We start from the raw sequence: 11,318 nt of genomic DNA, 5'->3' as shown, positions 1-11,318 counted from the left end.
ACTATACAGCAAATTCAACAAATTAGTATCTCATTGGGCCGATAAAAATGATACATGTTAATACATACTTTTCATCTCATCGTCACGAACCATACCTCCAGTGTTCTTTTCCACTATTATTACTAATACGGCTATTTATGGTTGTGTTTATATAGTATGAATAATGCTCATTTTTCCAGGTCATATGGTGAGCACAACTGGCTGGTTTCATAGATGGTAATGTATATGCGTAAGCAATGTAACGAGTAGAGTATATACACACTAAGCTATACATATTTACTAATGATCGTTCTCGTGTAGATACACTTTCTGAACATTAGTTAAGGTGCTTTGTGTAGTACCTACTTCATCAAACATTATACTATGACGGACGTGACCGTACCGTTTGGCACCAATTAAATAAGTTGAGTCAGTATGAACGTAATTCTGGATTCTCCTTATTCAGTTTGCAATAGTCATTTGCATTTATTCTTTATTAATAGTCAATGAAGAGTACTGGAGACTAGCAGTCCCTTTGATATGACTTTATGTTATTAGATAAGCACTATGAAGACTAGGCGAAGATAACAGATAACAAGGGATGTCATACATACCAGGTCACAAAAAATGGCTGAAATAACAAATCCCTCCATCGATAGACGAACCGGACAGGTTGCTAATTTTGACGGTGGAAATTCATAAGATTGTAAGAAAGTAACTCCAGACTACAGATCCGACAGGAATTTCAAATCCTTTTTTACTACTAATTAATGCAGCTAAATCAAAAAAGAAATAAGCAGAATATTTTAAAAAACCCCGATGACTATCGGGTTATGTATATTTATATACTTCAAGGATTGTGATTCATAAGTGACGATAGTTAATAAAATTACTGTGAACAACAATCTTCCTGGAATTTGTTTGTCTAAATATGTAACAATCTTGAAAAGAATCTTTACCATAAAGTGTGGAAAAGAGTGCAGACAAATGGCTGCGACCACTTCGAAGATGATAATAATATACAGGGGAAAGAAATGTGTGTGAATATGTATATACTACAAGTGGGTTTTTGCCATTTGAAATGCGAAAAATCCAAATCCTGCTAAGACAGTCGCTGCTAATGTCCATTTCCACGTATGATCCGTTTGGGCTAGTTCGAATCCACGGTAATGCCTGAAAGTAGACATTTTCCAATAAAAAAATAAGCATCGATGCAATAAAGCATGTACATTTATTGTATTAAAAACGTTACTTCATGTAAATTTAAGAACCACACTTGCATAGACAATACTACGTCTTACAGTACTGGTAAATGCTAAAGTTAGCCAATGATTCAGCAAACTCACGTGCTGATTCATTGTTTTCAATTCAGTCGCATGCAAACTTTTGACTTTATCCTATATTAGCTATCATTACACGTCGGAGTAGACGGAGGTTAGACATGTGAAACATACTCCAACGAAATTCTAAGGTTTAGTATCATGTGCTAGATAAATAGGACGAAACGGTTGACGCAAATGTGAATGTTTATTGACTGAGGTAGTCACAACGAATTATGTACCCCTGACCAGCATTTGGCTTTGTGAGTGATGATAGTTAACGTAAGAGATTAGAAAAAACTTAAAGGCAAACAGACCAAGACTTGCTATCAGTTAATGAATTCATTGATGGTTGATCTGGGCCATGTCAGGAGACACGAATTTCTTGGTCAGTATTTTATGAACACAAGGAATTGCGAATAGCATTAAACGTCTATTTTGTATCATGTAATATTGGTACAATAACATCAAGAAACATATACTACACATTTTTATCTACTAAACTAATGAACTTACGGATAATTTGCCATTGTACACAACAATATGTATACAGAACGAAAATCTGGTTCACTTTGACTTTTTAAATTACGATTAGTATTATTATATAAATCAGAACGTGAATGATGTCTACTACGTGATCCATTCGTAACCGAATATGAATTATCACAAATATCATTCAATGAATTTTCTAACGACGCTGAGTCATGTGAATTAAGTAGTGGCTGGTTCAAATTATTTGTTAATGTATTACTAGTGAGTGAAGATCTAGAAATAGGATCGGCTGAACCTGCACGTCTTCTTGTCGACAGTGTAGTAGTATTAGTATCATCAAGTCCATTACCATTACTAGTAGTAGTAGTAGCGGTAGCAGCATTAGATAAATCACTGAATGAATTATTTAATGGCAAGTAATGTTTACGTTTTGGTAATAAATAAACACTAGAAAATGATTCAATTGGCGGTAAATGGTATTTAGTTATCATTTCACTAGGATCAATTTGATAATTTTGTATGACATGTGATTGGTCAGATTTGGCAGCAACAAAAAGACATGGTACTCGAGTACCACGATAAAAATTCTAAAGAAGAAAAAAAGAAATAGAAAGATTGTTGAAAAACGCTGTCAAAACCGATGACAATAAACTACTGTGTTGTGTGGTGTCTAATTTTGATACTTATACACGATCTACCTATACACGACCGTAACCGGTTATTTGGATCAGAATGAAGTTACTTGACTAAAGTGATTCAGGGATGTATGTACGCTTATTAGTATATATGTTTTTCCCCTGGAAAGTAAAGTTATCAATGGTGTATGCCTCATCCTATTGAAGTGCAAGCCACTTATTGACCAATCGTGTGCACTTATTTATTTGGTAAGCTTGTAATTGTCTCAATATATATCACTTCAGTAACATTTATTCTGTGAAATAACAATGGAAGGCTGCAGTATACATACTATGAGACTGATAGATCCCAGTTACTGACTCGAAAGAGATTATTCACGGCATGACATTTATTGTTAGGTAACTCATTGAAGGATGCTGTATGTTATGGTTAATTTGTTTTACATAGACTTTGTATCACATCAACAACTGACTAAGACTTCCAATACATAATTCTGGGTGTAACAACATTGTTTCAGCTTACTTGATGATTGAATAAGATGTAAACGGTATTTCAAAGATAAAAGCAATCATAAGCCTGAATAATGGGAGAGGGAATGCTATTGAACACGAAAATAAACTTTAGAAAGATTTCCAACATTTTTTATGGACCAAAGACGATCGTGTAAGGTGGTAAGAAAAAAGAGATCAAATTTATTTTATTCACATTGATAATCATAACAATTCAAATACCGGATACAATGATTTTAATCGTATCTATACATTTTTGACTCATCTTTATAACGTGACAACTAAAAGGTTGATGGACGAGAATCTCATTCAGAATCAATCATTTGCATGCCATTTAAAAAGTAGTCTGTAAAAACTATAGTTCTAAAGTCCGTTGCTAGAAATTCTCCACAAGGGAAGAGGAGCTCCTCAGTTTCCATTTAAATAGAAATATTAACGATATCTTACAGTTAGTACAAAGAAACTGCTTATTAGTCATCTATACACTGGTTTATTAAATGACAATTAAATCAAAAACTTAAGATAAGAAAAATTACATCTAAAGTGTATTAGGTTATCAAGTAATTTTTAGTGGATGCGTTCGGGTACCAGTGTAAATATTGACTCTGGGATGAGGGTACATCCAGAGCTGGAGAGCTTTAAATGCAAAGGAATGTGCGTCTTGGATTCCACTGCTAGCCATATTCCAACTGCTGTATACTAACATGTGTCATAATACCTATATTGAATTAATTCGCACAGAATTCACAAATATTTCAACCAAGAATAATCAAATCGAAGTTAAAATATCAATAACCAGATAATCTGAACCACTATAAACTAAACTCAACTGATAAGTCTTCTAACTGAACGCTCGACTCGAATATCTAGCCGCTTCTAACAACCATAGGCTAAATCTATACGGCAGCTTGCACACAAGAGATAAAGAAACACCGTCCCTGAAGGTTGGTCTCTGTACGGAAAAACAAGAGTATTTAAAATATTCCATACGGCCATAGGTCGGCGGCCTATGTTCCATTGGGAGTAATAGGCGTAAGTAAGTAAGTAATACGGCCATAGGCTTATAGGAGTTTTCGGAACCATACTAAATATAGTAGTAGCATACGCAATTATTAAATCAGAAACGTGACTCTCTACTCTCCAGATATTCCTGAGGAGCTTCTAGTCAACGCTGATTGGATAAAATGTTTCCCAGCGTTTTCTAGGAGCCTATGGACCATTTTGAGGAATACTTTGGATCTCCTGAACATTAGTTAATTACGTTTTTTGTTACTCACAAAAAGCATTTTTAAACAGATAACTTACAAGAAATATATTTGCTACATAACGAAATGACTCTGCATCTGAAACATCATACACCAGACAGGCAACATCTACCGCTAATGCTTCATTGGCTGACATTTGTTCACCTGCACTAGCACTGATCTCATGCATTAATAAAGTTCTTGACTGACCATAGACAGGAACACCCGATGAAGCTACCCAATTTGATGTACGACCAGTTATACCACCGATACCGGTACCACCAGAACCGGCTAAACTACGGCCAAGTAGGCCTTGCATTAAGCATGTCTACAATGGAAAGAAAAGGACAACTGAACTAATACATATTGTTATTATCATTGAGAATAAAACATGGTTACACAATATCGTGAATTGGTTGAAATTAAAAATGAAAACCACTGGATGCCGATTTTGTGATTTACGGATCAAGTGCTTTTGTCACGAAACTTGAAAGATCCTAGGTTTGATCCCCAGCAGGGTGGTGGATGCGCCCTGCTGAAGAAGAAGATGATCCACTAATTACTGAGTGCTAAATAATTTATATTACTCGTGGCGGTAATTGTAGATCTTGAATATCATGAATTTAACCGTGAGATTCCTAAATATAATGTCAAGTAACAACTTTAACGCTTCCAAGACTAATTACATATTCGTTGAAAAATTCCCATCATATTAAAACACAATTATATTCTTCGTTCATATAATTACATATTCATTTTAACGTTTAACATAGCCTCACATTTGAAACAGACAGAAGAATATATTGAATTAGTGATTTACACGTTTCTGAAATGTATTATATCTGTCATTACTTTCTTTTTCTCTTAAATACAAACATCTAGCTAATCACAACAACTGATAATCAGTTGTTTATAGTAAAAGAATAGAAATACTCTTTATCTTATATTAATCAATACCTTAATTTTTTAAATTTCAGCGCCAAACAGTTTTGATGCCAACATCACTTTATAAATCTTCATTACACACACACACACACAATTGATTTTAAAAAATGTAATGAGATGTAATAAATAAGTGTTGGTTGAATTGGAGCCAACTTGTTTCTAAGCACTTGTGATATATATATCTATATAATAAGTTCAGATTACATTATCCTAAGTAGAACTCATTTAATTCTCTATGTGAAAATGATTAATTTAATATCAGTTTATGAAATAATTCAGTTATAGATTATTGTTAAAATTTCTCATGAACAGTTAAGATCATCTTTGTGATTATTCAGATCAAAACGTACTAGAACTTTTAGATTTGAAATTCAGTCAGTCAGTCAGCTACAACGTAAGACCAGGCACATTTATGCATCGGTCCAAGTTGCCATACCTCGTTAGCACAACAAGATCAACACCGGATTCATAGAAGTAGTTAATTTAGTGGTGGTAATATATAAAAGAAAGGTTGTATATAAGGATATAGTATAGGAAGGAAGAAAGTTATGGAGCAATTTTAATCTCAAGGTTTAAGGGAAGATAAAGAGTGTATACACCTGCGCCATTGTGATCGAATCTGAGCCATGTCACACAGATTCTCCAACCATTGGTTATGATAGTCACGCGGACCCCAACCAGGTAGTCTGCAGGTAGAAATTCAATGATTAGTTGTTAGGTAATCATAATAAAAACGAGATATAATTTTTATCAGAAGGGGTTTTAAGGATATCATAGTAATTTTAATAGCTGAGATCATGAAGCTAGACTACCATGGAAAACTTGGAAGCACTGGATGGCCGTTTCGTTCTATTATGGAACTCCTCAGCAGTGCGCATCCGCAATAATCTGCCAAGAATATATGTATCGGTTGCTCAAGTTGCAACAATTCACATTATCATCATTATTATTAACGTAGTAAGAAGGAAATATAATCAAGATGAACAGTAAAAGGGTTCAAATAATAATAATAACTATAGCAACAGTTCGATAATGTTGGTGTTATGAAAAGTGTAAAATATATATATATATACTGATAAGTTAATATTTGAAAGAAGATCAAGCATGAAAATATCTGCATTACTACAGGTTACACCCATTGATTGAATTTGAATATGAAGCTAAATTCATTATTCAATTTTCCATAGATCTTAAATTGCAGTATACCTTTAGACATACCTTTTCAAACTGTATTTTCTAATATATGATCTTTCTCATTATCACTGTTACTACTTTTTTCACTGTCTTGTCAATTTTATCGTGTTGTACTAATTTAGTAAGAGAACTTGAACTAAAGCATATTTCTACAGTGATTGATTAACTGACTGAGAGAATATGTGGCTGTCAGGTTCCAAGTCGAGTGCTTAGACCAGTGATCGACATTTTTTAAAGAAAAAATCAGTTTAGGAAAGTAATGACAGCTTATACACACAGGCACTATATGATCAATTAGTAGCAATCAATGTATGGTTATTTGTGTTAATCGAGTTCGATCAACTAAGGTGAAATGTAGGGAATGAACTAGGTGGCAAGATATCGTGACGTCTTTATTCAACGATAAATAGTTGGAAGTAATCAACAGGAAGATCGATATCTAGGTTTTCGCACTGCCTAACACTTGTCAACAAGGTTTAATAACAATGGCGAGGAAAATGATGCTCCTTGTTGAATTAAGAACACACGATAAGTAGTATAAAAACAAGATATGTCATCACTAAGATGTCCGATTACTTTCAAGAGGGGAGAAAATCAAACTGAAATTTCTCAATGTCTTAAAAAGCATTTTATTATAAAAAATAACTCCTTAGATATTACAGTAAAAATTAATCTTAGGAAGGAGAAAAGTTAATCCAATAGTTTAGTGAAAACATAAACACACTAACAGTAATACTCACTTTGCCCACTTTACGAGCTCCATAAACTCGACAATAGAACACAGTTCGTTGTGTTGAACGACGTATAGCATCTATACGTCTATCATTAGTGATTATAATTGCTCTTAATAATGCTTCATTTGCAACAGTCATACTACCTGATGTTTTACTTAAGTCAGAACGATGTGAAGCAAATAGTTGTGATCCAGTCAAACCGGACGTTTTGTGTATCACTGATGGCGATGTTAATGATGACATATTTGTATTTGTTTGTTTATTTCCAGTTAGCGCAACACTATCATATTGATTATAATCACCATTTACAATGGATGGCCATAATGATCCAGACTCATAATAAGTGAAGCCTAAATAAGCGAAATATTCAAGCAGTCGATTTGGTTCGAGATAAGCTGTCAGCCTATTTCAAAATGTGTAGAAAAAAAACGAAAAATATAGGCAACATGTTGAAACGAAGATTCAAACTTCACAATATACATCGTATTATACTACATGCATGTATATGTGCAGGATATGTGCCCACGTCGCAAAATTAACACTACAAAAAACGATGTTATGACACAATACTATGTTACATAATTGACATTTAAATAATGAATATTTCTAGGAAAATCTAATTTAGATAAAAAAAAAATAAGCAGGCAGAATGTGTAGAAACAGAAAAGAAACAAGCTCCAGGGGTAACTACAGCTTGAAGTTATGAATGAAAACTGATCTGAATTCGATTATGACCGATTACGCAGACTATCCTGCCCTCATCATATTAGACGAAGTAAATGATAGCACAGATGATCAATTTACAGTTGACTGATTGCTGGGACCTGAAACACGTGACACTGGTCACTACTCAGTGGTCAGTGATCCGTCAAAGAGCATCAACTTCCTTAAGGATACAGGTACACCTTGCTAACGAGTGCTAAATAGCACGAAACCTAGATCCAGGGTTTCCTGTCGACTACCTCCAACAACCACTTCAATATTTATCTTGATAAGTGTAAAATGTATCATGTACGCAACTAATAATGTATATTTGATATATATTTACTAGTTCAACTACCTTTGCGGAGCTAGTTATTATGGACATACAACGAGGCAAATATATTATCATATTTTTATGAACATTACCACTTATGGTTGACCAAGGGAGAAAAGGGAACAATAAGAAGCTCTGTTTTGGCATATTTAGTAGATAGCGGTTACCATATCGATACAAATTTAGCTTTCGAAGCCATTTATAGTACCCCAACGAATTTGTTTCATATTTCCAGACTTTATCTTTTGCATACAACAGAACCCATTAGTATATACACTATTAAGCCTAATCCTTGTAAAAGGAAAATGTTTGTTCACCTCTCTTAAGTTACCGTCGTCTTCTTCTACTTAATTACCACATTTCTCAAAATTTTCAATTCTGTCCTACGTCAATTTATGACTTCATTTAACGTGATCTATCTATCTTAGTAATCTGATCACCTAATTTACTCCGGATTCATTTTATTATTTACATAATAATAATAATAATAATAATAATAATAATAATAATAATAATAAAGACCATTGAGTCGGCATCCAGTGGTGTCAGTGTCTAACTTCCACTAATCCATGATGTTGCACAACTATATTTTATTGTCTTCGGTGAGTAGCTCCCTTACACTCGACATGCTTGAACTCCATTGGTCACAGCTCCTCGTCAGAATCACAAGAATCACCTCTCAAAGTTAGTCACTAGTGAGCATATGGTAATTATCAGTATGAGGTTGTGGAGATGGATTTAGTATTAATTTTATCATAAACTTTAAACCTTGGTGATATGACAAGATAAAAAAAATGACATTACATGGATCAACGCTTTCTTATATCAATTCGTTATGAATTTTGGCCAGGGTGACATGTATGAACTTCGTTCAGTGTGGTGTTTTGAGGTCAATACCTTCTTGTATCAACTCAACATAAACTTTATTCTATATGATCAGTGTGTGAACTCTTGTTGAATGTGACAATTATATTCCCTGTATTAATTCAGGTGAACTGCTAGCCACTATCCATCTTTGCTTATAATGCTTGTGAATTAAGGCTATATCGAGGCGATACGCACAGTATGCACATATGCCAATAAGAGACTGATCATCAATTGCAGTTCTAAACATCAATTGGGAGATTCAGACAAATAATACCAAGTGAATTTAAATTTATTATTGTTTTTTTAACAGTATTTCCGCCTTATGTGATGTCATGAGTGCATGAAAATTAGTCTATAAATGATTATATTTCGATCTAATGACAATGTGATTTTAGGACTTATTCGGAGACGTGTAGTTTGGGGAGTCAGTAAATCTTCATTGTAGTTATTGATTTGATAAATTTACCAAAGGCATGGTCATGTAAGTGTTTATGAGAAAAGACAAGAAATAATTTGCCATTTTCAGATGACAAAGAGAATAATTTGAAAGAAAAAAGATACTAAAATTTTATATATCTGAAGAAGTAATGATAGGACAGTGAAGGAAACAAATGATTTTTATCCTCATTATGTAGTTTATATCATCAAATTTATGATAGACTTCAGGTTGGAAAGTTAATAGTGTCTACCAATCGACTGCGCAGAATAAAGTGAGATGGGACTATTGAAAATGACAATCTATTTGATTGGAATTTGAGTGTTTTAAGCACTAAGCGCCGTCGTATTATCCTCGTTGAAGTAAAGTTTCATTAGTTCACAATGTTGGCTCGTTGCCAAATACAGCCAAAAGACAAAATACAAGTACGGGAGGAGGATATTGTAAGTTTATAGTGTGGGGACAGAATCGAGTAATGAAAAAACTCGATGAAACACGATAACGTGTTGTCGTGTTTTAATATAATATTTGATATCTGAAACTTCCGACGTCACTAATGTATTGTTTAATAATGAGTCTTTTTATTGACAATTCAATTAATCTAATGAATTAACACCTCGGATTTTCAGGGAAAGAAGCACATATCAAGCATGCTTGCATTTTTGCTGAAAAAGATCAGAAGACACCGGATTTTTTTCAGCAAATAGGACTATGTAGTCTGCGTATTCTACGTAAATAAATGGACCTATTTGTAAGAGTTCAATCCCTGAAGAGTTAGATGAATACAAGGTGGTTTTTGGGAGGATATCTACGACATTAAATAAGAAGAGGAACAGTGGAAAACCCTGACGGATAAAACTTAACGCTGGCTATTCTGGTGACAGTTTGGGGTAAGCCGTAACTAAAAACCAATAGTCTTTTAGTAGACAGAGCTGACAAAGTTTGTGTACTTATTTGATATACCTTTTAGTGACAAAATCACTGTCAAAGAACCTCTCAATCAACTAACTGAGGTGATGAATTTGTTCATGAAACCGAACAGATACTCCACAACAGAACCCCCACAAACTGAATATGCCAATGCATCCATTTAGAATTCAAAAACATGATTTAAGTAAAAAGTATTCAGTTAAAATACCATAACTATATGTTACCTATCAGTTAACAGATCAATAATCAAGGATGGGAATGAAAGGTCACTCTATAGACATACCCAGTAATTATTCTCATTTCAACCGATCACAACAAATATCATAAAAATAAAACCCAGAATAACATAAATTAATTATTTAGTAAATAACACCCATAGCTATTTATCAAAAAAGGTAAATTGTACTTTAGTTAAACAAGTGAATTATTTTATTAGTTTCTCCACTTTATACAGAAAAAAACAAAAGTTTTTTTTGGAAAGTGCTTATTATTCTTGAACAAAGGACTTTGTCCCGAAGTATTCACACATACCCAAGGATACATGAAATAATATGAAGAGAATATTTAAGAAATGAAGTACATGGACAATTCCTAATTACAAAACTTTTAATTTATGACATATGTATAAACAGCCCCCAAATGCCCTGGTACGACCGAGAGTGGGGAGAGTCCGCTCTCCCTCTCCAAACGCTCTCACATGGCCACGCGAATATATAACCTCTGCAACACAAGTCCTACTCACTGCCTTCTCGTGGTATTACTGTTGTTTACGAAATTGAGAGAACGAAAAGCGAATGTCCGGCGCTCTAACCGGGTTGGTGGACACGGAAAGTTCACCTAGGGAAGTTGGAAAACCCTGATTCCAAACCAATGGTGGTGCACATGGGCTCCAGTATACTGAAGGAACAAATGGCGTACGAATCAATCGTTGATCACCGGCTACCATGGGACTGCATCTCCTCACGATGCTTCACTGCTTTGTGGACTAGACCTCCAG

The 11,318-nt window shown here is 34.1% G+C and overlaps 1 protein-coding gene across 1 annotated transcript in view; it reads right to left on the bottom strand.

Moving 5' to 3' along the window:
- Positions 1-787: 787 nt before the first annotated feature.
- The window catches only part of Smp_149440 (putative rac-GTP binding protein), a 38,713-nt gene continuing 28,182 nt past the window's right edge, over positions 788-11,318 (bottom strand). Inside the window, 4 exon segments of the mRNA XM_018798367.1 lie at positions 788-1,152; positions 1,815-2,377; positions 4,241-4,507; positions 7,059-7,385. Coding sequence (XP_018653316.1) covers positions 1,035-1,152; positions 1,815-2,377; positions 4,241-4,507; positions 7,059-7,385 — 1,275 coding nt within the window. The 3' untranslated portion in view covers positions 788-1,034.

This window comes from Schistosoma mansoni, chromosome 6, assembly GCF_000237925.1.
Source record: "Schistosoma mansoni strain Puerto Rico chromosome 6, complete genome".
Taxonomy (NCBI): domain Eukaryota; kingdom Metazoa; phylum Platyhelminthes; class Trematoda; order Strigeidida; family Schistosomatidae; genus Schistosoma; species Schistosoma mansoni.
This window is presented reverse-complemented; position numbering and strand designations above follow the sequence as displayed.